At 34.5% G+C, this 25,666-nt stretch overlaps 2 protein-coding genes across 10 annotated transcripts in view; one reads left to right on the forward strand and one right to left on the reverse strand.

Moving 5' to 3' along the window:
- The window catches only part of LOC144968987 (stromelysin-3-like), a 162,929-nt gene extending 160,682 nt beyond the window's left edge, over nt 1–2,247 (forward strand). For all 9 annotated transcript variants that reach the window (XM_078907917.1, XM_078907913.1, XM_078907912.1 and 6 more), the window contains one exon: nt 1–2,247. This exon is cut by the window's left edge and continues 896 nt beyond it. The gene's annotated coding sequence lies outside the window, so the exon portion shown is untranslated.
- Nucleotides 2,248–8,624: 6,377 nt separating this feature from the next.
- On the reverse strand, nt 8,625–19,208 carry LOC144968989 (derlin-2-like). Its single transcript, XM_078907920.1, has 7 exons — nt 18,982–19,208; nt 18,013–18,078; nt 16,346–16,513; nt 15,096–15,218; nt 14,360–14,432; nt 13,508–13,598; nt 8,625–13,073 (listed from the first exon to the last, which is right to left on the reverse strand). The coding sequence occupies exons 1-7, from the start codon at nt 19,072–19,074 to the stop codon at nt 12,953–12,955; spliced, it is 735 nt and encodes a 244-aa protein (XP_078764046.1). The 5' UTR covers nt 19,075–19,208; the 3' UTR covers nt 8,625–12,952.
- Nucleotides 19,209–25,666: the final 6,458 nt, after the last annotated feature.

Below are 25,666 nucleotides of genomic sequence, written 5' to 3' on the forward strand. Positions count from 1 at the left end.
GGTCCCTCAACTGAGAGGGTCAAGAATAGCCCAACGCCAAGCCAGCGTGTCGTAAAAGGCGACTAATGGTGTGTGATTCCTCCATCTTTGAGTCACCTGGTCCTCCAGGTTGGGGGTTGGCAAAGGGTTAACACCCCTTTCCGTTAAACTCTAACCGTTACAGAAACACAGACAGACAAACTAAATCCTTTTTTTAGCTTGGGCGACCGAAGAGTTTCTGGAATATCAGAATTTATGAAGGACAACAGACAAAGCCGAAAGGAGGAACATGGAGAAGAATTAAAGAAGCTGATATACAGAGAAGTGGTAAGACCTGGAATGAGATAAAAAAGTTGGCTCAGGATAGAGAAGGATGGAAACTGTTTGTCTGTGGCCTATACCCTGACCCAGGGTGAAAAAGGCAATGATGATGATGACTGTTTACAGAGTCCATACCGTCTAGCAGCTCACACTTTCTTACATTAGAAATTCGTTCCCAGTGAAAAACATGTAAAATACAACTGAATTCAACGATAATCATTAGATCAGATCTTAAATTTGAATTATTTATTTTTCATTTGAAGAACAACACCAGGTGTACACTATTATAAAACTCAAAATAAAACTTCATTTCGTATTGCGTTACCGTAACCAATTATTGGGAACAAATTATATGACGTAAGTCAAAAACTAAACAATGTGTTCATTACTTTAAAAGACTTAATTTTTACATTAGTATTATTAATTATAATACACAAAGACTGGTTTAATTCCTACAACTAAGGGAATTAAACTTATTCTTCACTTAAGATTACCCAGTGATTTATTGTAACGAATTCATGAATTTTGTAAGCCATGTTGCATTGTGAAAAGAAACGCTAATGAAAGATGCTCATAAGCGAAAACTAAACTGGAAAATCTTAGTATGATAATAGATGAAATTTTCAATAAGTTTACATTTTGAAAATCGTCTCTTAAAAAATGTATTAGATTAGAAATAAATAAGTTTAATTCGTTTCCAATGTGTGTCAGTTTTATAATTAAAATTGAAAATGTTCCGAATGTTTGTTTTGTTTCTTTTCTATCTTTTTAAAAAAATCTTCACAACTGAGCAGATGTTAAAGCTTTGTGTGTATGATTCCAAAAAGAACGATTTTTAAGAACTCAAAAAAGATCAATGTGTTTGATTTGTCTGGACCATGCATAATATCACTGGCATAATATTTTACATTTGAAAAGTTGCAGCTAATTTCAATCATTTTCATTCACTGAGTCAAATATAAAACAAAAAGACTTAAACACATTCTCCAAAGTCAAAAAGTAAACATGCTTCTTCACGACTATTTTACATTCTATCATTACATGTCCATCTTCATTGGCCACAGTATATGCTGAGTAAAAGAAAATAAGCATTTTTCAATAAGTAATGATTTGATGATTTTTAAAGTCAGAAACTGTATCTTCTTTTCCCAACCACATCACAATTGGATTCAGTAGTCTGATGCCAAGCAGCACGGCAACGGCGGCCATCTTGGTTCTAAACAAAGAAAATCATTACTTTTTATTCTTCAAGCTGGCTAGAACTTTTCATATGTCTTGTGACCAGAATGTGTAAGTCAAAACATGATCAAATTTATGGGTTTTTTTCCTCTGGATACGCGTTTATGCTCGCCGGAGAAATATTTCATACGGCCGTCCGCCATTGTTCCGATAGTTTAGAGCCAGTGTTGCTAAGTTACCATGCGTCATTAGGAAGGAAGTGACGTTACGACTATTGAATCCTATTCCCACCATGACAGAAAATATGAATCCTTACATTATGATCTTCCCATGTATTTGAGATTAAGCCGAATCAAAGACCTTTATATAAAGTAAATTGTACCCACTTATTCCTGTTCAATTTTGCATTTAACGATTTAAAAGGGAGCACTGTCAGATTATTTGTATGTTGAGTCTTGTTATGATAAATCATCATGCTTTTGAAAAAAAAAAGTGTCATAAGAGCAATGAGATCTAAGATCCGTGTATTTGTGTTTTCCTAAGTAAATTCTCACAAACTAGCAGGTCACGTGATCCAGCTGGTAGGCAATACATGAAGGTTATGATACTTACCCATAGGGAGCTTTAGTATATATGACAACCAACCAAGTGAGTTGCCCTCTAAATTTGAGCACTTCCCACAATATTTTGAACTGAACTGCAACGTTGTGCAACGCTGTGCATTTTGACACTCCCGTCCCAAAATAGACAACAAAACAAAAAACAAAACATCAAAAACAGTCCCATTTTTTTCAGGTTACGGAAGGTAGATTATTTCGGCCCATAGGCATTACAGTGAAGATACGGTTGCTTTCTATCTATATACCGTTAGACATTGGAGGTGCTTTATTCCTGTAGTCAGGGGGAGCATACTCGTAATTAATTTAACTGTTGTGAACCACTAATTTTATGTGACAATGGAATTCAATATTAAAGATTTGTTGCAGATTGATATTGTTACAGTATGACTTCCCATACCAATGAGATTGTCAGTGTATTGTACAATAAACTCACTACTCTCTTTAATATTTTTTTTTCGTTTGAAATTTTTACATAATTAATTTTGAGAGATTGGAAAAAAAATTTTAAAAAAGATTGTGGGGGTGAAGTTTGTTATTTAGTGATACTTGTTTACATGATTTGGAAACGAAAGAAACAGAAAAAATCACTAATGAAATAAACTCCACATTGTGTGTTTGATGTTCATTTCTTTTGCTTTTTTTTTTTTTATTTGTTTTATTTCTAAATGTGTGATAGGGAATGAGATTAAGTAATCTCATTCCCTATTATCATATCTATGCCAAAAGCATGTTTACATTGTAGTCATCCGATGTGTGTATAAGTCATTCGTTTTAATATTTATTTAATTTACTGATGAAGTCACAAAGATGTATTTACTTTTACTTTAAATTAAAATGCGATCACACTTTGTTTGCAACTTTGATTTTTTTTTTCCAATTTACATTATTTTATATATTTTATTGTTGTATAAAACTGCCCTTATATTTCACGTTATTCCTACCTGTTTTGTACAAATAAAAGAGTTTATACTTATTTCCCGTGTGTAAACTAGTATACTGGTTATTTTGAATTGTGTATTATTAATGCTTTAATGTGCTTCTACTGCAGGAGGGTTTATTACAATAAATTCCTGTTACAGTTTTTTTTTTTTTGGGGGGGGGGGGGGGGGGGGGGGTTGGTTTATTTGATTGCTTTGTTTTGTTTTTGTTCCTTTGGGGACTTATTGTTTTGTTGTCTTTTGTTGTTTTTTTTTTTTGTTTTTTTTTTTTTGGGGGGGGGGGGTATTTTTGGGTTTGTTTTTTGTTTGTTTGTTTTTTTCCTTTTGGGGGATGTCTGAAAGATCTGCTAACATTCATCATTTGATCTAATCCCATAATCATTCATTTCCCCCTTATTATCCACAATTGTCCTAAGTGCCGTTAAACGCTCAAAAAAAAAAGACAAAAGAGACCTGAAAAGTATTTTCTCATTGAAACAATCTAACATCTACTTGAGATTGAGAAATCTAACAATTTGTTTGCACAATTACTTTTTTAAATAATGAATTTTATGATAATATTTTCTAAAATTAAGTTCAGTCAAAAGCATCCCTTACACATAACAGTCTTTCATAATTTGAAATTTGTTTATTTTACAAACTTTACGTATTCACAAACTTAATGAAATCAGTGATGTGAACGATTTGTATATCGATTGAAAGAAAGAAGTCACATGATCAGATCGTGATATAGAAGTCAATTTTACTTTATTTATTTTTTCATTCAAAAACAAAATATAACGCATACCCTTTCTTTGATCAATATTTGGTTAAAACAATGAATTTTATACAAGTGCTCGTAAAAGTTCTCCCTAAGTATTTTTTTAAGATACAAACACACATAAAAGCACTACAATCCCCTTCATTTTTTGTTGCAGTCCATATTCTCCTTTTTTTTTACCTTTACGCCTATTTTAGCACATTTTATGTGAAGTATATAATTGTGTTAATGTTATAATTACTATTATTATTATTATTATTATTATTATTATTATTATTATTATTATTATTATTATTATTATTATTATTATTATTATTATTATTATTTTCATTATTATATTTCAAGATTTATATTTTCAATTTTTATATGATTGTTTTACAATTGTGTTCTTGTTTTTTGGCAAAAGAACTGTATAATGATAAAAATACAGAAAATGTCGTTTTTTAAACACAAGAGACTGTCAATGTCCACAGGGTTTATTCATTTTAGCGCTCGCTCCAAAAACCCTGACTAATATTTTTTTATTATCATTATTCATTTTAACATCTCAAGAGGACCATTTCTTTTTATGGCCAAAACGATAAACTGTCAAGACATTTAGCTTTTAGCCTGTAAAACTATTATAAAAATATGACGATGATTTTGGTATTATTTGAAATAACTGGGAGTGGCACTAGAAAGAAATTATAAAAAATAAATTCTTGAAACCAAGAGTCAAAGAGATTAGCGGTGATGAAAGACAGTAAGTTCTCAACAAACCCGTTGGTCACAATGCACAGTTGTCAATCCCAAAACAAAGGATATCGCTCAGTCTCTCCATACAACTGTCATTGTCTACTTGTATTCTTTCTTTACTTTGTTGCTGAGATTTATTCTTGCTAAACTTTTCTTGACATTTTGCAATCCCAGACCTGCGATGTTAAGATTTCCAACAAACAGCTTTTGTTTTGCGAATGAAGTATTCGACTAATATTTTGATTTGCTTTTAAATAGTTTTCTTGACTTCAATGTTGTTGCTTGGTTTCAAGAATTTATTTATTTTATCATTTAATATCAAATTATATGCTTGATCCAACTTGCAAATAGCTATGATATTTTAGATAAAGCAGCATTATAAATTATAGGTTTGTTTAAGATAATTCTCTTATTTCAATTATTTGACCGCGCCCTTTTAAAGTTTATCTATAAGTTTGAATGATATATTTCCACAGTTTAATATAATAGAAGTAAAACCTAAAAAAAAGTTTTATTTTGAATTTTGTTAGAAGTTAGTTTTGGAGTTTAATAGCAGAATACAATTAATGGTCTAGTGGAAATAAAATATTGAACAGTAAATGCTTGTTCTCTGAAGGAGTGAAATGTGCTTTATTAAGAAACCTTCTACATGGTGTAATGTTGCTTTACTGCCAATGAGATTAAATGATCTTTTCTTTATTTTTATTTATTTATTTTCTTGCTAACAAAATACTCATTTTCATGTTTTATACGATTGATCACTACGTATAATACAGCATTGTCATAATTCAAAACATTAAATTATTGCTTTTTCCGTAATTGTGTTTTTAAGTGGTATCTAATTTATTTTCAAATATTTTTATTTTTAAAATTTAACACAAGTCAACTGAGATCAGTCATTACAATGTATAAATTTGATTGCAAAAGAGATAATCCACACACAAGGAAAAAAATGGAATTGATTATTTTATCTTCATTGTTGGTCTAATTTTTGTAAATTATCTCCATAAAATGAGCCAGTTTTCTTCTGGAATTGAAATGATGATAAAATTAAATAAACAAAAAATTGTGAATTTGTATTCCTTTCGCATTTAGAAGATAATCAACCCTAGCAAGGGAGTTAATTCAATTTATTTGGAGTCATCATTGTTTAAAAAGATTAAGGCCAGGGCTTGTTCATTTAAGTCATTTTAGAAAAATGACCACTTTCTTTCCCTCAATTTTTGTTCCAGTGATTCTCTTTTGTGTCCATTAGATGGCGGGAGAGAGAGAGAGAGAGAGAGAGAGAGAGAGAGAGAGAGACAGAGAGAGACAGAGAGAGACAGAGAGAGTAAGAGAGACAGAGAGAGAGGAGTGAGAGAGAGAGAGGGACTGGAAAGGAGAGAAGGAGAGAGAGAGAGAGAGAGAGAGAGAGAGAGAGAGAGAGAGACAGAGAGAGACAGAGAGAGACAGAGAGAGTAAGAGAGACAGAGAGAGAGGAGTGAGAGAGAGAGAGAGGGACTGGAAAGGAGAGAAGGAGAGAGAGAGAGAGAGAGAGAGAGAGAGAGAGAGAGAAGGAGAGAGAGAGAGAGAGAGAGAGAGAGAGAGAGAGAAGAGGGACTGGAAAGGAGAGAAGGAGAGAGAGAGAGAGAGAGAGAGAGAGAAGGAGAGAGAGAGAGAGAGAGAGAGAGAGAGAGAGAGAGAGGGAGAGAGAGAGACAGAGAGAGACAGAGAGAGAGGAGTGAGAGAGAGAGAGGGACTGGAAAGGAGAGAGAGAGAGAGAGAGAGAGAGAGAGGGACTGGAAAGGAGAGAGAGAGAGAGAGAGAGAGAGAGGGACTGGAAAGGAGAGAGAGAGAGAGAGAGAGAGAGAGAGGGACTGGAAAGGAGAGAGAGAGAGAGAGAGAGAGAGGGACTGGAAAGGAGAGAAGGAGAGAGAGAGAGAGAGAGAGAGGGACTGGAAAGGAGAGAGAGAGAGAGAGAGAGAGAGAGGGACTGGAAAGGAGAGAGAGAGAGAGAGAGAGAGAGAGGGACTGGAAAGGAGAGAGAGAGAGAGAGAGAGAGAGGGACTGGAAAGGAGAGACAGAGAGAGAGAGAGAGAGAGGGACTGGAAAGGAGAGAGAGAGAGAGAGAGAGAGAGAGGGACTGGAAAGGAGAGAGAGAGAGAGAGAGAGAGAGAGAGAGGACTGGAAAGGAGAGAGAGAGAGAGAGAGAGAGGAGAGAGAGAGAGAGAGAGAGAGAGAGAGAGAGAGAGAGAGAGAGGGACTGGAAAGGAGAGAGAGAGAGAGAGAGACAGAGAGAGAGAGAGAGAGAGAGAGAGAGAGAGAGGGACTGGAAAGGAGAGAGAGAGAGAGAGAGAGAGAGAGAGAGAGAGAGAGAGAGAGAGAGAGAGAGAGAGATGTAATAAGAGAGCAACGTGGAATTAAAAAGAGATAAAGAGACAAACAAATGAAATAAAGTGTGTGTGTATGTATGTGTGTGTGTGTGTGTGTGTGTGTGTGAGTGAGGGTGTGTGTATACATGCTTTAGACTGGTGGCTACACGTTGATGTGATTTGAAAACTGAAGAATCTTTTTTTTTTTAATCGAGATGGAAGTATTTCATAAAAAGCATGTTTGTGTAACATAATTATTTTTTAATTGCCGCTTTTGTCTTGATTCATGCTTAATAACATTATATATATATATATAACATACACATTCAGTGTCTTGTAGAAAGCATGAGGTTGAAGTACTTAGAATGAGTTACAAGAATGCGAAGTATTTTATAAGAGAATCCCATATTTATTAATATGGATATGTAATTTACAAATAAAGGTGAATAAATGAATCCTTTCGAGATTTAAATTTTAAAAAAGATTTTTTTTATTGCTTTTAAGTTCCGTTTTATAGCGTTGTTTGTTTTTCTTGTTTTTAAGTGTTTTACTTGCACCACGTTTAGGTCATATCAGCGCCGGTAAAAAAGGAAGAAAATGATATAGTAAAAAAAAGCACCCAAGAAAAAGTAAGACTAAGGGAATTGGTCCAAATACAGAACAGATGTAGATTTCAAAAGCTTACCATCAATGTACTTAGTTTGAGGTCACCTAAAAGTCTCACCCATCCACTAGCACAGGATCCCACTGTGAGTGGGAGGAAAACACTCAAATAAAATTTAAAAATTTTAAAAATTCCCTTTATTCATCCCCAAGGGGAAATTTGCCTTTAGGGTCTATTCCAAGGGAAGACTGGAATAACCCAGGCGTCAGCCGCAGAGCAGCGCCGCAAAGTGAGCTAGGGCGATGTGACTTGCTCAAGGCCACACAATGCAGCGGCGGGTGATTAAACTCTGTACCTTTCGGGTAGAAAGCAAAGACCGTACCACTGAGCCACTGTTCAAAACAACAAAAAATATAATGATCAGATTTCACCTTCTTCTTACTGGCACACACTCAATACCGATTGAACCAAAGGCCAATTATCAATTTGCCATGCACTTAACCTTATTTATTTTAAATTTGGTAATTCGAAGTCTTGAGTATTTTTGTCAAATAATGCTAAGCCAGAGTAGATCAGCATTGGCCGAGAAGGTGTGATACAAGTCTAGTAATGAATTATAATTAAAGCACCCAAGAAAAAGTAAGACAAAGGGAATTGGTTCAAATAGGGTACAGATGAAGATTCCAAGTGCACGATATCAGTGAACTAATTTTGATATAACCTAAACGTCCATTCCTGACACAAGTACAGATTTCCACTAAGAGAAATACACTCAATTGTTTACAAATCATTGTATATGTAGAACAAAAAATAATATAGTGCATAACAGAGAGTTGATTTACAAGACAAAAGATATCATCTCCAAAAACTTTAAATATGCATTCGACTGTTTCCCTCCCAGCCAGAGTATCCGGCCAGGGCAAGGACAAAACCAAGTAATCTCAGTCCAATGTATGGCCGAAAGCATTTTGGAAAACAGATATAGGGGATAGAAGACACGCTATGGAAGGTCAGAAAACCCCCACCCAGATGCCCACAGAGGGATTAGATCGAAATGGGCACCCTGCAATCATTCATCATTACCATTCGCAATTTCCTCTACATTTGCTAAAGACAAGACAAAACATAAGAACATGATTTTGTTTTGCACAGTTTGAAAATGTATTTATTAAATCTCAAATAATTGCTGAGACATACAGAAAATATAGCTGTGTCATTTGGCACTTCTGCAAAGCCCCGATAGACTTTAAAAAAAAAAAAATATTTTAAAGAAAATAACAAAAGATGAAAACAATATGAATAAATAAGCTTGACTTCAGCTTCAAAAGATCATTATAGCCAAGGCTAACGATAACATCCCCATGTTCTCCAAACCCCTGAAAATATAATTTCAATAAAATGCTGGGAAAAACAAGAGGAAGACAGTGAAACAAAAAATACATGTATATGCCAATTATTTATTTTTCCATTTTGCGTTCCTGGCAGCATGTTACTTCTTGGTGCTCGAAGAATAATTAACAATAGGTTGGGGTTTTTTTTTGTTTTGTTAAGGGTTTTACGGCGCTTGCAACACATTAAGGTCATATCAGCGCCAGTAAAAAGGAAGAAAATGGGATAGTAAAAAGTTCTAGAATAACAATTAAAGCACAAAAGAAAAGGTGAGACAAAGGGGAATTGGTTCAAATAGGGAACAGATGTAGATTCCAACAGCACATCATCAAAGTACTTAGTTTGAGATCACCTAAAAGTCTCATCCAGACACAAGCACAGGTCCCAACCAGGAGGAATACACTCCAATGTTTACAAATCATATAATTTAATATGTAAACTAAGCATAATACAATGCATAACAGAGAGATGATTTACAAGGAAAAAAATATCATCTCCCAAAACTATAACTGTACATTCGACTGTTTCCCTCCCAGCCAAGGAACTCCGGCCAGGGCCAGGACAAAATCAAGTAATCTCATTCCAAGACAATGACAGGAAACAATTGGAAAACGGGTTGGGGGGATAGAAGACTTAGTACTATTAGTACCTATGTACCTCTCTGCCCACTATGGGAGGTCAGGATCCCCACCCAGATTAACAATAGGAAATTAAATGGAAGCTTCAATTTATTATTCTTATTTATTATCTGTCTTTGTTTAATAAATTAAGCTTATATTTAATTTCCTAATGTTATTTATTTCTTCTTGGCAGCATAGTAAGATGGCATCACCTATAAAGGGTTATAACAACAGGATTAACCCATCAAGACAGCAAACATGGATCTAGAATCTTACCCAAAGAAAAAAAAAACACTACAAAACTGCTTTAAGCAGGAACCAAATAAGTGACCATCCTGGTTACTGAGCAATGTCAAACACACCCACCTAAGCCCCTTCAAAAAAAGAAAGAGAAAAATTATAAAAGCGATCAATGAAAAAATAGAAATTTGAAACCCATCCTAGAATGGATTAAATAGCTGGAAATGTACAAATGAATCGTCTAAGCTTTGTTCCTTCAAATGTTAAATGACAGTCTTTGAAAGTAAAAGTAAAGCAGACCACAATTCTTCATTGCGTGTTTATTTTATTACGAGAAGTTTTGTTTTATTGTTTTTAAGGGTTTTACAGCGCTTGCGACAGTTACCTCAAATCAGCACCAGGAAAAAGGAAAAAAATGGGAGAGTAAAAAAATTCTAGAATTGCATGTAAAAGCACTCAAGATAAAGTAAGAAAAAAGGGAATGGTTCAAATAGGGTACAGAAGTAGATTCCAAGAGCGTACCATTGAATAACATAAACCTTACTGACAACAAGAAAAAACCTTTACAAACTAAAAGTTCAAAACCTTTGTAATGAATATGAAAATAATCGTCTTACTTAAATTGTTTACAAGACACATCCTACAAATAGGTACATAAAATCTGCCTCTCACTGATCAATTTACTGTATCTCATCCACATCACCATTAACATCTGGTACAAGCCACCTTACAGGATAAAAGGAACAGTTAGCTTTTTGCCTCTATTGTGGACACCATCCACAAACTAGGTGCATAAAATCTGCCTCTCACTGATCAATTTACTGTATCTCATCCACATCACCATTAACATCTGGTACAAGCCACCTAACAGGATAAAAGGAACAGTCAGCTTTTTGCCTCTATTGTGGACACCATCCACAAACTAGGTGCATAAAATCTGCCTCTCACTGATCAATTTACTGTATCTCATCCACATCACCATTAACATCTGGTACAAGCCACCTAACAGGATAAAAGGAACAGTCAGCTTTTTGCCTCTATTGTGGACACCATCCACAAAGTTTTAGTAAAAAGAAAAGAAAAAGTAGTCCTTCAGAGCCATTAGGTCCGTGGAGCCAGAGTTTATCTTGGTTTCTACAGCGTGAAACGAATCATGGCTCTTGCCTGCTATCATTAGGATAGGATGCTCGTCTATCGCAAAGTACTTTCCACCAGATCCAACAGACCCAGCTACCCAATCACTGCTGGGGGGGGAGGTGGGGGGACAGAGGGGTCTGAAAAAAAATCTCAACTGCACCCGGGATCGATCTTGGTCCCTTTGCATGCGAACGAATGCTCTTCCAACTGAGCCATCTGGACCGCCACAAATTTCTAATCTAACTTTTTAAAAATATATATCTCAATTATTAGGAATTCTAAAATATTTCACTTTACAAATAAGTACATACAATCTGATGAGCCATGAAGTATAATGATGTACAAAGACAAAACTTAAAGGAGCAGTCTTCAGACAAAAAGTTAATGACTAGTTAGTTATTACACGAGCCAATAATATTTCAATATTCTGATTTTATTAAATCTTATGCAATCTTATTTATCAATATAAAAATAACATTCTCTATAAGTATGCTTTGAGGAAATGACATTCATATCACTAACTTGGCCTATTACATCATTGCAAGATGCTCTGATACATCAAAAAAAAACTTCAGAAAAGACCAATTTCTCATGTGGAATCAGCATAAAGTCAACACTCTTAACTCTCTCCTTACCAGCCATTTTCAGGATTTTCCCCAAAACTTCACACCCACCCAACACAAAAACAGACATTTCTTACCCAAACAGAAAAGCAACAAGCACATTCTATGTATAATATTGTTCGACAATATGGACTCTATTACAGAATGTCAAGTTTTTATAGCTAAAGCATAAAGAAATGAAATGCGTGGTAAGGAGAGGGTTAAAGATAACTTCTGCTTAAAGTCAACACATGCAGTTGGTCCCGTAATTTTCCTGTTCTTTATCTAAGTGGCTCCATTAATAATGGATAAATTCAACCTTGCTTAAAGTCAACCATTCTGTCTGGTCTGACGGTGTTGGCTTTATCAGGATTCCACTGTATTATTGCCCCTCACTATTTACAGGCCTGCATCTGCCCCCCTGAAAAAATTGCCTGAAAATCCGCGAGACGTTTGGGTCTGGGTCCAGGGCAGAACTTTTTTAATATAACATGAGCAAAGATGCCCATTTCCCGGAATATTTTCTTAGAATTTTACCAATTCAATAGGCTGTGAAACAAAATGAAAAATGTTAATTTAATTATTTTTTTCCAGCGGAGCAAAATTGCCAGAAATGTTGGCATCGCCGGCAAATTCTAAAGCTAACTCGGGTCGTATTGTTTCTCATTCAGTTCAGCATCTTTGACATTTTACAATTTGTTACCTTCAGGTATGTGTATCACAACCCATTTTTATAAAACTATATACAGCTCATTATTTTCACTAGTCTAAGTGAATATTAAGCTGCTTGTGCTAGAACATTATTTTAACTCATATGTTTTTTTTTTGTTAAGAGACATTGAATAACATAAACCTTAATGACAAAAAGTAAAATCTTTACAAATTAGGATTGTTTTAATAAACAAAAAACAAAACAAAAAACATTTGACATGAATATGGAAACAGTCGTCTTAATTAAATCATTCACAGCTCAAATTGATAAATTCCCAAGAAAAAATAGCAACCGAATACATGACAGAAAAAAATATCTTGAAATATCTTGAAAAATATATATCACTCTTAACGTGTGTTTCACATTAACATTCAATTCAACCTATGGAAAAGTTTTGATAGAAATCAATCAATCTCTTGCATACTCTCTCTCTATCACCCCCCCCCCCCCCCCCCCCCCCCGTCTTCTCTCAACCTTTCTTGCTTTCTATTCCCTCTCCCCCCCCCTCTCTCTCCTCTCTCTCTCTCTCTCTCTCTCTCTCTCTCTCTCTCTCTCTCTCTCTCTCTCTCTCTCTCTCTCCCTCTCTCTCAAACACATACACACACACAAATACACAACCCACACATCCACACTGATACACAACAACATACACAAAGCCCTAGCATAATCCCACATAGCACCCATATATTTGACATAACATATTATATATATATACATCGATAGTCCATCCCGAAGTCATTCACGAATTCCAATCCGTGGTCCATGTCAGTCGCGGTCTTGTGGTTGATTGTCATTGTCAGCATCGCCGCCCAAATGAAGCCCATCTCTTTCCTCTGGAAGGGGTACATAGTCTTCATGATCAGGGGCAGGATCCAACAACCTTTTTCTAGAGATGAAAACATAATATTATTATCCAATATCATAACAGTAGATAAAATGTAAATAATACTGATTGAAAGCATAAAAAAGTTTTTTTTTAAATGATTAGGTAAAATTACAGCTCCTGTTTAATGTCAAGATACAAATGATGTGGACATTTCAGATTTCCCGTTTATCAACAGACAGGAAAATTGGTAAGACATATAACAAAAGGCAATAATGATTATTAAGATGTATAGCAAGGCAATCAGTCCAGATTTCGTAACTACTAATTGTGATGCAGATTGAGCATGTTGAGACTGTGGCAATGCCCTATATAACGTGTATTATTAATATTTTGAAATACTTAAATCATGCTCCTGCCTGAATGAGATCTAAATGGAAAGGATTATAGTTCATAGTTCATATCCTTGACATGATTTTTTTTTTTTATAAACTCACAAGAAAGTGGGCGTTTTTAGGACCTTAAAACCACCAGGCTGTTGTGGGAAGACATCCTCAAGGAAGAAATATACATGGCCAATAGCAATCCCTGACAAAAAGAATAGATCATTTATGAAACATGAAATAAAATAAAAAAAGAAGTTTTAAAAAATACTAGAGCTCTTATATAGCGCAATATCCACTAAATGTGATCAAAGCGCTTTACAACGGTACCCTGAACAACAGCAAAACATAACATGTGGAATGAGATATGACGCCTGATAGGCGATATTACAATTTTTCTGACAGAGACAACGCTGTTGGCGGCCAGGTACTAATTTTACACCCGAGTACGTCAAGTGAGGCTCGAACCCAGGACCTTCCGATCCGAAAGCGAGTGTCATACCACAAAACCACAAAGCCACACGATATATTTAAAAAAACACAAAATAACAATTGTAACTGTCACCTGCTCTCGCTTAAAAAAGGAGACAACTATATTTGAAACCTTCTCAAAACATGTGAAAGACTTTTACTATATTACCTATCAAGCTGCCTTTTACTGTATACATACTAAGCTGTAATTAAAATTGTTTGAAAACAAATCAGAAGTTTTGTTTTAAGTTTTGTTCATCTTAGTTTTTGTTTACGTTTTGTCTTGTTTTTAATTCCTTCATTGATGTTAACAATTATGTTTAGAAAATCTTATAAATTTTCATAATAATTTTTATGAAATGGAATGCTAACAGAATGTTTGTACATCATTAAAATGAGACATTCAAATTAATTTATAATATACCCGCTGTTGTCATTGAAGCCTGCTTTCAGTTTTGATTAATGTTGTTCTCTTTAAATGATAAAAGCACTTACCCATTAAATCTATGACGACAGAATTACCAAGAAGCAATGAGAAACCTAGTAAAACCCATGGGAGGAATGGAGCCTGTAAGATAAAAAAATAAAATAAAATAAAATAAAAAGCACCATATTAAACAAGAAAATTAGCTTTGCACAAATTTCTCATAAAATACTTTTTCCTTTTTAGATTTTTAAAATATAATATGTGCAATGAAATGAAGACTTTGTTTTGTCTACAATGTGAAAGAGCTGATGGCATGGTCGTTTGACATTGAAAGGTGGTGGTTGTAATTGCAATGGTAGTGATGATGCTGTGGTGGTGGTGGTTGTTGTAGTCGTGTTAGTTATAATTGTGTGGTGGTGGTTGTTGTAGTAGTAGTGTTTGTAGTGATAATGATGTGGTGGTGGTTGTTACAGTGTTAATGATGTGGATATGGTGGTTGTAGTAACTGTAGTAGTAATGATGATGTGGTGGTGGTGGTTGAAATAGTAGTGGTAGTGCTGATGATGTGGTGGTGGTAGTAGTGGTAGCAGTAATTATAATGTGGTGGTAGAGGAGTTGGGGGGGGGTTACCCTTGGAGCAATATGACCTCATTGGAATTTGATATAAGTTGCCCGTAACCCAGAATTTTTTGCTCCATACCAGATTTTTTTCCAGTGAAACCAGAGATTTGGCATCACCGGATACTCCTTCTAAAATGATATCAAACTTAAACTATGAAGAAGAAAAAAAACAATTTAACTCACTTGAAAATTAAGAAGTCCAAAGAAGTTAAGCCTGACATATCTGTTACGTCGTCCCCACACATAGACCAGCATGATAGTGAAAGCACTTCCAAGAAAGACTAAATTGACAAAAAGCGCAGCAATCTGTTAACGTTAAGGAATGTAATGCTCTTGTAAAAATCATTAACTCATTTTACTTTGCATTTTTGTTGGGGTTTTTTTTTTAAATTTGGTTTTGATTTTGTTGTTTCCCCCATCCCTCCCACCTACTTATTTAAATAATTAGTTCAGTATCAAATATTGAACAAGATCACGGATCAATTTGATACAATTTTGAAATATGTATAATCTTTTGATAAAAATCAGTGCTATGAACACCAAGATTGTTAAAACCCCAATTTTTTTATTATTATTTCATTGTTTTAAGCATGGGTGAAAGTTACTCAAGTTATCCTGCAAAGGCAGGTGCTCAGAAAAATAAATCCTGCAACTACCAATTAGAGGAAAAAACAGAAGTGCGGTTAATTATATAAATGTCGGTTTTTTTCATTTTCGAATTCCGGCCAGACAAAAAAAAAACGACGAGACCTCTTTTTCAAAAATAAAAATCCGGCCATGCCGGATTTTTCCGGCGAACTTTCACCCATGGTTTTAAGATCGACAATGAATAAAACATAAATTAGTCTATCAAAGTGTTATTTCTTACATATGCTAAAATCTATCTCCTCGATTGGGTGGAAACTTCCACTATTCATTTCAATGTTAAATATCATAAATCGAGCAAAACAAAGTCCTGATGATAATAATAATAATAATAATAATAATAATAATAATAATAATAATAATAATAATAATAATAATAATAATAATAATAATAATAAATAATATATAATAATAATATATAATAATAATAATAATAATAATAATAATAATAATAATAATAATAATAATAATAATAATATTAATAATAATAATAATAATAATAATAATAATAATAATAATAATAATAATAATAAAAATAATAATAATAAAAATAATAATAATAATAATAATAAATAAAAGACATTACAGTGAAACGCATGCAATGAGCTTTGCTTACTTACAGCATTTCAATTATTATTTCTTGAGCAGGATTATGATTCCTACTTTTCTAATTTGGACAACTTGAGTTTTATATGTTCATATTGTTGCTAAAATTAAAATGAACAATTACCTCATGAAGATCGAAATCAAGTATAAAAAGGAGTAAAGAACCTTCATAAAAAGGATACAATCATAAAAACTCCACCAAAAAGAAACATAAAGAAGAAATCAGCAGTCCTCCCCCGAAAGGATCCTTCCTCCAGCATTCTACAGTAACGATATGTGAAGATCATGTTGAATAAAAAGTTGAATCCTATGGGACCAAAATACATGAAGCTTGTGACAAGACGCCATATCTGTAAAGCATCAAAGGTGAAAGATAATGGATTTCCCATTGAAGATAATGAGATCGTCATAACTATAACTCTTTCTATCAAAATTTATACAAAATCAATTTGTTGAATTGTAATTCCGCTTACCGTCACAGAAGAAAGAAAAAAAGATATAGGGTAAAATCGGGTAATTTCGCCGTTTTTTCACTGTCTCACTTCTGGCCTGCCGTGGGAGGCCAATTTGCCAATTGGGCAACCCAAACACTGACAATAAGTTTACCTGGCCAATCAATTATTTTTTTGTGAAGTGTTAACGTAGATTTATATTGTATTTTATTCACAAAAGTCCTTTTAAAACTGCCACTGTTGTCGGGTACATTCGCCGCACGTCGGGGAACTTCGCCGCCACTGGTGGGTAACTTCGCCGCGAGATTTTGTACTTAGTTTTTCTCCCTACAAGACAATATGAGGAACAATTTCCATTTCTTAAACTCTTCTTGTCCTCAAATCTCTCTACATTATCCAATACTGCAATATTAACACATATTTATTGGCACTTGAATCGAATGTGATGATGTATGTAAAGTGCCTTCCTGTGGATACATTACAATGCCAATCACAAGTTCATAGCCTGCTGCCCATCCATACTCGAGTCGACTGATTTGTGGTTATTAAACCCACTTACATATTTATTATTTACTTTTCTTAACTTAGTTATATTTTAGTGCTAACTCACAGCGTCTATTGCACACTAAAATCGTCTTTGGAATAATTATATTATGATGATAGTGATGTGCGGCGAATTTACCCGAGAGTACCGGTGAATTTACCCGAAATTATAGATTTTTGAAATATTGTATTAAAATTTTTAGAAATATTTTTCTGATGATAATATACACTGATAATGAAAATATAATGGATATGGATGACCACAAAGTCAATACAACATTGATTTTGTGACCAGGGCCTTCACATTCAACTGCACAAACTAGGGGAACGTTAGTGTAGTGTTGCCGTTACAATCAAAAAGTCAAGGATGTCACAACATCTTGATTACTACATGTCATTTTGAAGTGCTATAACTCTTAAAGATTTCTCATTTGCTTCCTTCAAACTGAAGCAATACGTACATTCACATCTTGTCTTTTGAATACGGACTATTCCAACGTGAGGGGTGTAAGGATAAATGTTCACCAAGCATTATTTCTTGGGGGTGGAGGGTCGCGGCGAATTTCCCCGTCGGCGAACTTACCCGATTCTACCCTATACTGATACAAATTTTTGGCTCAGAGTTGATTTCTAAGGTAATTGGTTAGCTTTAAATTTGATTTCTCAAGATTTAAAATGGTCATGGTTTGTAACTAGAATACCGTCAAAAAAATCTGAATTAATCCTTTAATTGAGAGAAAAAAGAATGTTGAAAGAAAAAAAAGACAGCCTCTCAATAAGACAATTAAGTCAACTTATGGAAAATGCATTAGATTTTTCATGAAATGCTAAATACTGGCCAAAAAATAACAAACCTGGTAGTGTTTGAATATCAACTCTGGATTGAAATATATCTGGAATGGGCTGATCAGATCCAATTGCTGTAAGGAAGAAAAATAAATGATGCTATATATCCATCTCTCTACATCACTTGGGTAATGTAAGAACTTAAAATATAAATTCAGAGACTCAGTAGTGAAGTTGAAAGAGAACTTGATACACATACAGCATACCATAAAAAGCTGTTTTGATCCAATGTTAAGTCAAATTATATTCCTGCCTCCCTCTCCACCAAAAAGTAGTTTGGGTAGTTGGGTATAAAAGGGAACAATACAGAAAGTACTCTGTGATAGATTAGCGTCTTATCAAGATGGTAAAATTGTCACAAACTATTTTAAACTACAGGCACCAGCATAATTCAGATTCTGCCTGCCTGATTGCTCTATGGACAATCAATACGATGTAAATACTGTAGGGGATTTTACACTAAAGCGTAATATTTATCACAGTCTCTCTCTCTCTCTCTCTCTCTCTCTCTCTCTCTCTCTCTCTCTCTCTCTCTCTCTCTCTCTCTCTCTCTCTCTCTATCAATCTATCTATCTATCTCTCTGAGAATGAATAAGACAAATTAATGACAAATATATGATGGTTCTGCTAAAAAAACGAAAATAATAATCATAATAATGATAATAATATGAGAGATCTAGATAGATGAAAAAAGATCCTCCATGCCATGACGGAACTCCATAGGACACATCAAAGTATCAAAGTTTTTACAGCTTTTTCTCCATTATTTTCGCTGCAAACTCAGAAGGAAATGTTTCCTGCTAAATAATCCTGTATCATTATTATTATTATTATTATTATTATTATTATTATTATTATTATTATTATTATTATTATTATTATCATTATCATCATCATCACCATCACCATCACCATCATCATCATCATCATCATCATGTCTGAGAATTAATCACTCGACTCGTCACAGCGAAATTTACCACAGCAATAGTTGTCAATACACATGATGTTGTATATGCACGGGTGATGGGAGGCATCTGCATGTATTCTTGCTGAAATGTTTGAGCAGCCATTTTTACAATGAAAACAAATTCGTAACCCAACAAAAGGATATAAACGTGAAAATAAAATGATTTAGAAGGTCTCTAATGGCAGCGGTGGTTATGCTGGCATTTTCAACTTTCGTTTCCAATGGTCCGTAGTAAACAGAGGCATATCCGTTTATTGATCACGCATGCGTAGCAGACGCAATGAACAGCAGACTATAAATCTTTATCCGTTTTATTTCATTTTATTGAAAATTCGTCTATTAAAATCTGATACAATCATAACCTCAGGACGACCTTATCTTATATCTTACATAAAATTAACGCAGTGGCTATTTTTACAGTCCCGTAAAGATGGTTCTCAGGGCTATTTTTACAGTCCCATCCTAGAAAGAGGAGCTACGACGCGTTAGCTCTCCTCTTTCTTCTTCTTCTTCTTCTTCTAGGTTCCATGCCTGGTCCAGGCTTCGGATACTGCATTAATTATCTCTCTCCATTCCTCCCTGTCTCTTGCTTTTTCAAACAGCTCTTGGATTGTTAGGTTGGTGAAGCCCTTCAGTTGGTCTATGAGTGTTTTTCTTTGTCTCCCCCGGGCGCGTTTACCAGGTATTTTTCCACAACTTGCCAGGTATTCATTTTTATCTTTCCTTAGTATGTGTCCGAAAAAGGATAGTTGTCGATCCGCTATTTAGGGCATTAGTTTCCTTTGTTGGTATGTTTGTTTTAGCACTTCTTCGTTCGTTTTGTGTGCAGTATACGATATTCTCTGCATCCTTCTCAAGCACCACATTTCAAAAGCTTCAATGTTCTTTTGTGTTTCTGCATTAGTAGTCCAGCTTTCGCATCCGTATAACAAGATTGGCCACACGTAGCACTTCAAGACTCGGAATCTAATCCCGAACGACATCTGTTTGTTTTTCAAAATGTTTCCCAGGTCCATGAAGGCCTGTTTGGCTTGAGTTATTCTTGCTCGTATGTCTCGGTTACATCTTCCATCTGTTGTCACTATTGAACCTAGGTATTTAAAACTTTCTACGTTGGTAAGTTGCTCGCCGTGAATCGTTATATTGCAGGTGTTGTTGTTTTCGGGGTTTTTCTGTATTACCATGCATTCCGTTTTGGTGATATTCACTTCCATTCCCTTGGCTTCACTATCTACTACCACTTTATCAACAATCTTTTGAAGTTGGATTTCTGATGTTGCAATGAGTACCGTATCGTCTGCGTATCTTATATTATTTATGTTGTGACCTCCTACTTTTATTCCCTCCATATTAGTTATGCCCCTCATGATTGTTTCTTGGTATAGATTAAACAGATCTGGTGAGGCAACACACCCTTGACGGACTCCTTTCTTAATAGGAATGGAATTTCCTGTAGAGTTTCCGATTTTGATAGATGCCTGCTGGGTGTAGTATAATGTTTGCATGAGTCTGAGGTCTTTCTCATCAGCGCCAATGGAGTGCAGTTGTTTTAGTATTTCTTCGTGGCGTACTCTATCAAAAGCTTTTTTGTAGTCGACAAAACAGAGGTATATACTCCTCTTTCTAGGGTCCCGTAAAGACGGTTCTGGTGGCTATTTTTACGGCGTTGCGGTAATAGATTTATAAATAGTAACAGATTGGCTGAGTCGACGCCATTAGCTCCAAAACTCTCACTCACTGCGTTCAGGTGCGGTTAGTTAGCAGCCTCTCCTCTCTCTCTCTCTCTCTCTCTCTCTCTCTCTCTCTCTCTCTCTCTCTCTCTCTCTCTCTCTCTCTCTCTCTCTCTCTCTCTCCCGGTCTTTCTACATTCGTTCTTTGTTTCTCTCTCTCTCTCTCTCTCTCTCTCTCTCTCTCTCTCTCTCTCTCTCTCTCTCTCTCTCTCACTCTTTCTTTCATTCTTTCTCTATCCCTTTCTTTCTTTCGAGCTGTTTATAAAATATTTCAAGTTTATTTATATCAACTTCTACAATATTGTATGGAACATTCTTATCGGGAAGTTCCTCTCATTTTCCTGATGAATTCGAAAGCTCGTAACAATGTTGTAGAAGTTGATCATAATTATATATATATATATATATATATATATATATATATATATATATATATATATATATATATATATATATATATATATTTGTGTGTGTGTCTGTGTGTGTGTGTGTTTGTGTTTGCGTGCTAGTGTGTAGACATATATCTCATGAGGTACACCATCTTGCGTAATAGAGGATTGCTAGCATACACATGCAAACACACACAGACACACAAAACATACACACATACATCCTCTACTGAGACATGACAGATTGTCAATACAGGATTTATTGGTCAATACTGATGTGAAAACACACACGCAGTCGCATACACAAACACACACACACACACGTATACACACACAAACACACACACACACACACACACACACACGCATACAACACAAAACCGGTTTTTAAGGAAATAAATGATTTTTATAACGCGCATCATCCACTAAAAGTGCTCAAAACACTTTACAAATGGTATGTGGATCATACAATTTCCGTCATCGTCTCCACAACTATCATTCTAACCAACAGCACCACCAAAACCACTACCATAATTACATCCTCCTCCACCACCACCACCACCGCTACCACTATTCCAACTACTACCACCACCGGCACAATCATTCTAACCACCAAGACAGCAGTAAAAATGATGCAATTTGAGCTCTGAATGAAACTCGAGTCATATCGCTGTTGTTGCTTCTCGATGAAAACTTTAATGTTACTACATACTACTGAAAACCAGTAATGTAACAGAAATATTAATCTCGCCGTTGAGGGATTAAAGCATCTCTTTAATTTTTCGAGTGAACGAAATGGACTTGTATTGTCAAGGTGTTGTCGCATTATGTCTCGTCACTTTATTTTTTTGTTATATTCTCTTTCGTGCTTCATTTTTGATTACTTGTGGAATAATTAAAATCTACTGGTATTGTCATTTCATTGTGAATGTGATTATTTGTGGTTAAAATATTATTTTTTAAAGGTGAAAAAAAAAATTAAAAACAAATAAAATAAATAAATAAATAATAAATAAATAAATTAATTGATTTAAAAAAAAAATAAATATATATATATATATATATATATATATATATATATATATATATATGACCGAATCATCTTTGCCCCACCACTGTAAATAGGCTAGAACCGCCACTGGGTACTGTTACAATAGGATATAAAACAGAGTGTTCCTGATCAAACCGGTATTCTCCTTTACTGAATGATCTGTCGCCAAAATGTTCAAGATTAGTTTTTAGAATTTGAAATTTGAAGGTGATACAATTTTGAGGACCCGATATTTCGACTGGGGTTGCAGGGCACAATCAAGTCTTGAATGTAGGCAGGGCTTCGTGAATTGATGGCATTAAAACAAAGCAGAGCAATTTTTGTATTCAATACGAGCTTTAACTGGTAGCCAGTGAAATGCCCTCAGCATCGCCTTGACACCCATCGAGTCATTACAACCAATACCTAGGACAAGCCTTGCTGCTCTATTCTGAACTTTTTGTAGTTATATATATATATATATACACACACACAAACATACAAGTAATGGTAATTCACAAATTTATCACCTGGAAAATGATGTAGAGGAGACATCATAAATGATGACACTAACCCGTCCCCCCTCAACGCTCCCTCATCCCCTCACCTACTCTCCCCCCCCCCCCCCCCCAAAAAAAAAAAAATAATAATAATAAAAATTTAAAAAATTGATATTTTAAAAAAATCCAAACACAAAAACGTAAAACAAAAACAAACGTCAGAACATTTTAAATCAGTTTTATTAAGCAGGACAACACAAATCAAACATGTCACAGCCCTTGTCAGGAATTCAATGATGTGTCACGGTGTCACAGCTTCCTTTTCTAGCTGAAAAATAGAAGAAGATAAAAAGGAAGTTATAATACTTTACAGTAGTCGAGTTGATTAGAATAAATAATGAAATTTAATTTTTTAAAATTTGTTTTGACCAGTTAACTGCCGTACTCCAGGAAATTCACGTATTTAAAAATTTGGTCCCAAAAAACTTGTCCTTCAAATGTCGACTGATTTAAATGACCTTCATCTCGGCAATAACTCTCAAACCTGTAACTTGACGACACATTCCCGCTGGCGGGCCAGATCATTTAACAAGGATTAATCTGATTACTTGTACATATTTAAACTCATCATAAAAATAAGTGTTTTAAAATTCTTTTAGAATTTAAATTGAAAACAATTAAACAGCAATACGAAGCAGAGCAAATAGAAAAAAAAGCCATGTTTGAATTCCAACTACCTTGTATCGAAATTGTAATAAGCGGGTGTCCGAATTAAAACAACTGTTTGTCTAAATTGGAACAATTGGGCTCTGAATTAAAAATGTTGATCATAGAAATCGGAAGGACTAGAACGTGGACTTACACAGTAAAGGAATCCGTAAACGTGGTTCTCGCATGTTACCGAGTTGAAGAGGTTAGAAAGCAACAGGCGTGCCTAGAGATTACCTGCGGTTGCAGTAAGACTGTAAGTAATTATGTCCGTGTTTAGCTTTATTGATGAGTCATTCTCAGTGTAATTGCCAGAGCAAAAGGATTCGCTATACTCGCTACCCAATGTGGAATATTTACAATTTACAATTAATAAATTTATATTACTATAAACCTTCATGTATAATTGTCCGTTTGGAATTAATATATCCGATATCAATTTATATACATTCCATTCACAATTCGGAGAAAGGAACGTGTACGATGATTCTGAATTGTATTGCTATCCATATATCACAATATATTAAGAATGTTATAGTAAAGCTAAAGATTGTGTTTTCTTGTGCAAACAAGTTGTCCAAACAGTTGTCATTAACTGTCCTGTGAACATTTTAAAAATAGAAGACTATCACGAGGTTTGTAGAAGAATGTTTTAAAAAATGCTGTTCCTTCAATATTCAACTATGCTATTCGTTTCCAGACAAACGTCTCGCAACCACGGAGACAAGTAAAAAGAAAGTACGTCCCAAAAAAGAAAATGCAAAGCAAAACTACAATGACCAAAAACATGTCATGACCATGGGGTTTATTATACAAACAAGGATCATAGACTAAAAAATAAATGTCTAGAAAAATCACTCTCTTGCAGAAATTTACGAAAATCTGCAAGGCAAATTTAAGAGAAAGCTTCGTTGACAGCAAAAACTAAAAGATATTATCAAAAACACAAACGACAAATAATGAGAGAAACTGTGGCAATTTTCAGAATTTCAATCAAGCAAATTCGACCCAGCTGTAAAGAATTTGAACTTAGCAACACTTAATGACTTAATGACACTTAATTCAAAGAGTGCTACATAATGTTACAAAAAGGTGTTGGACGAGAAACAAGACCTATATATACAATATCTGCAAATCTGTCATCTATACATCCATTTATCCACCCATCTATTTATCTATCTATCTATCTATCTATCTATCTATCTATCTATCTATCTATCTATCTATCTATCTACTCGTATCTATCTATCTATCCATCCATCCATCCATCGATCCATCAATCTATCCTTCCAACACACACACATACACACACGTATATATATATATATATATATATATATATATGTGTGTGTGTGTGTGTGTGTGTGTGTCTGTGTGTCTGTGTGTCTGCGTGTCTGTGTGTCTAATGTCAATATGTGATGGTTACTTTTAAGTGATTTATGTCCCACCGCCTCAAACCTGTTTTACGAAAGAATAAATCTGTTGCTAAAAATTCATGATAAAACCCCTTTAGTGGTCTCTCATATAGGAATAAACGAGACGAGCTAAAATGCATTAAAGGACGCTCGTGACGTATTTGTATCATTTGCTTAGAGAATTCAAATCGAATGTCATTTATCGAAAAACTGATGACTTCTGACCGTCACCTTTTAAAATTATTGTATTCGTACACCAAACTGAATGTGTATTAAACATGTTAAGTTTTATCTAAATAATACAAACAAAGTGGAGTTAGTGATACGCAGCAATGGGATTTTATTGACACTTTAAATTAATCTAAAAATGGGCTGCCCTTCCTCTAATATTTTTTTTTCAAATATTCTGATATCTATTGATATTAATAATGATTTTTATAGAAAACGTGATGTTATAATACAGTTTTGACCAAAATGGAATATTTTGTAACCTCGTAAATAAACCCCCCAAAGTCGGGCTGGCCCTTGGTCCGAAAATCCAATGTAGGTAAAAAAAACTGTATAATTAATAGTAAAAGCAATATAGTACATACTTTGCGTGACTGTTACGTTTTATTGAGGAGAATGAGCATTATTTTAAAATTAACTGTTAATACGAAACTTGAAGAACATACAATGAAAACCAAGTGAGCAAGAAACTCAGAAACTTTAATTAGTTAACAAGTATTGGCGACAGAGCGTATTTCTATTCCAGTACCGGCATTCAAGGACCAGAACTCACACACACACACACGTACTTTAGTTTACATTGGTGTTGTGTCTTATTACATAGATAACTAAAGTCTGCATACACATACACTAACAATGATAAACATTTCACGCTTCTGACCATTTTAACTTTAAATTTTCTGTTGGCATCACGT

This window comes from Berghia stephanieae, chromosome 3 (genome assembly GCF_034508935.2).
Source record: "Berghia stephanieae isolate SIO BIC M18660-M18661 chromosome 3, UCSD_Bste_1.3, whole genome shotgun sequence".
NCBI lineage: Eukaryota > Metazoa > Mollusca > Gastropoda > Nudibranchia > Aeolidiidae > Berghia > Berghia stephanieae.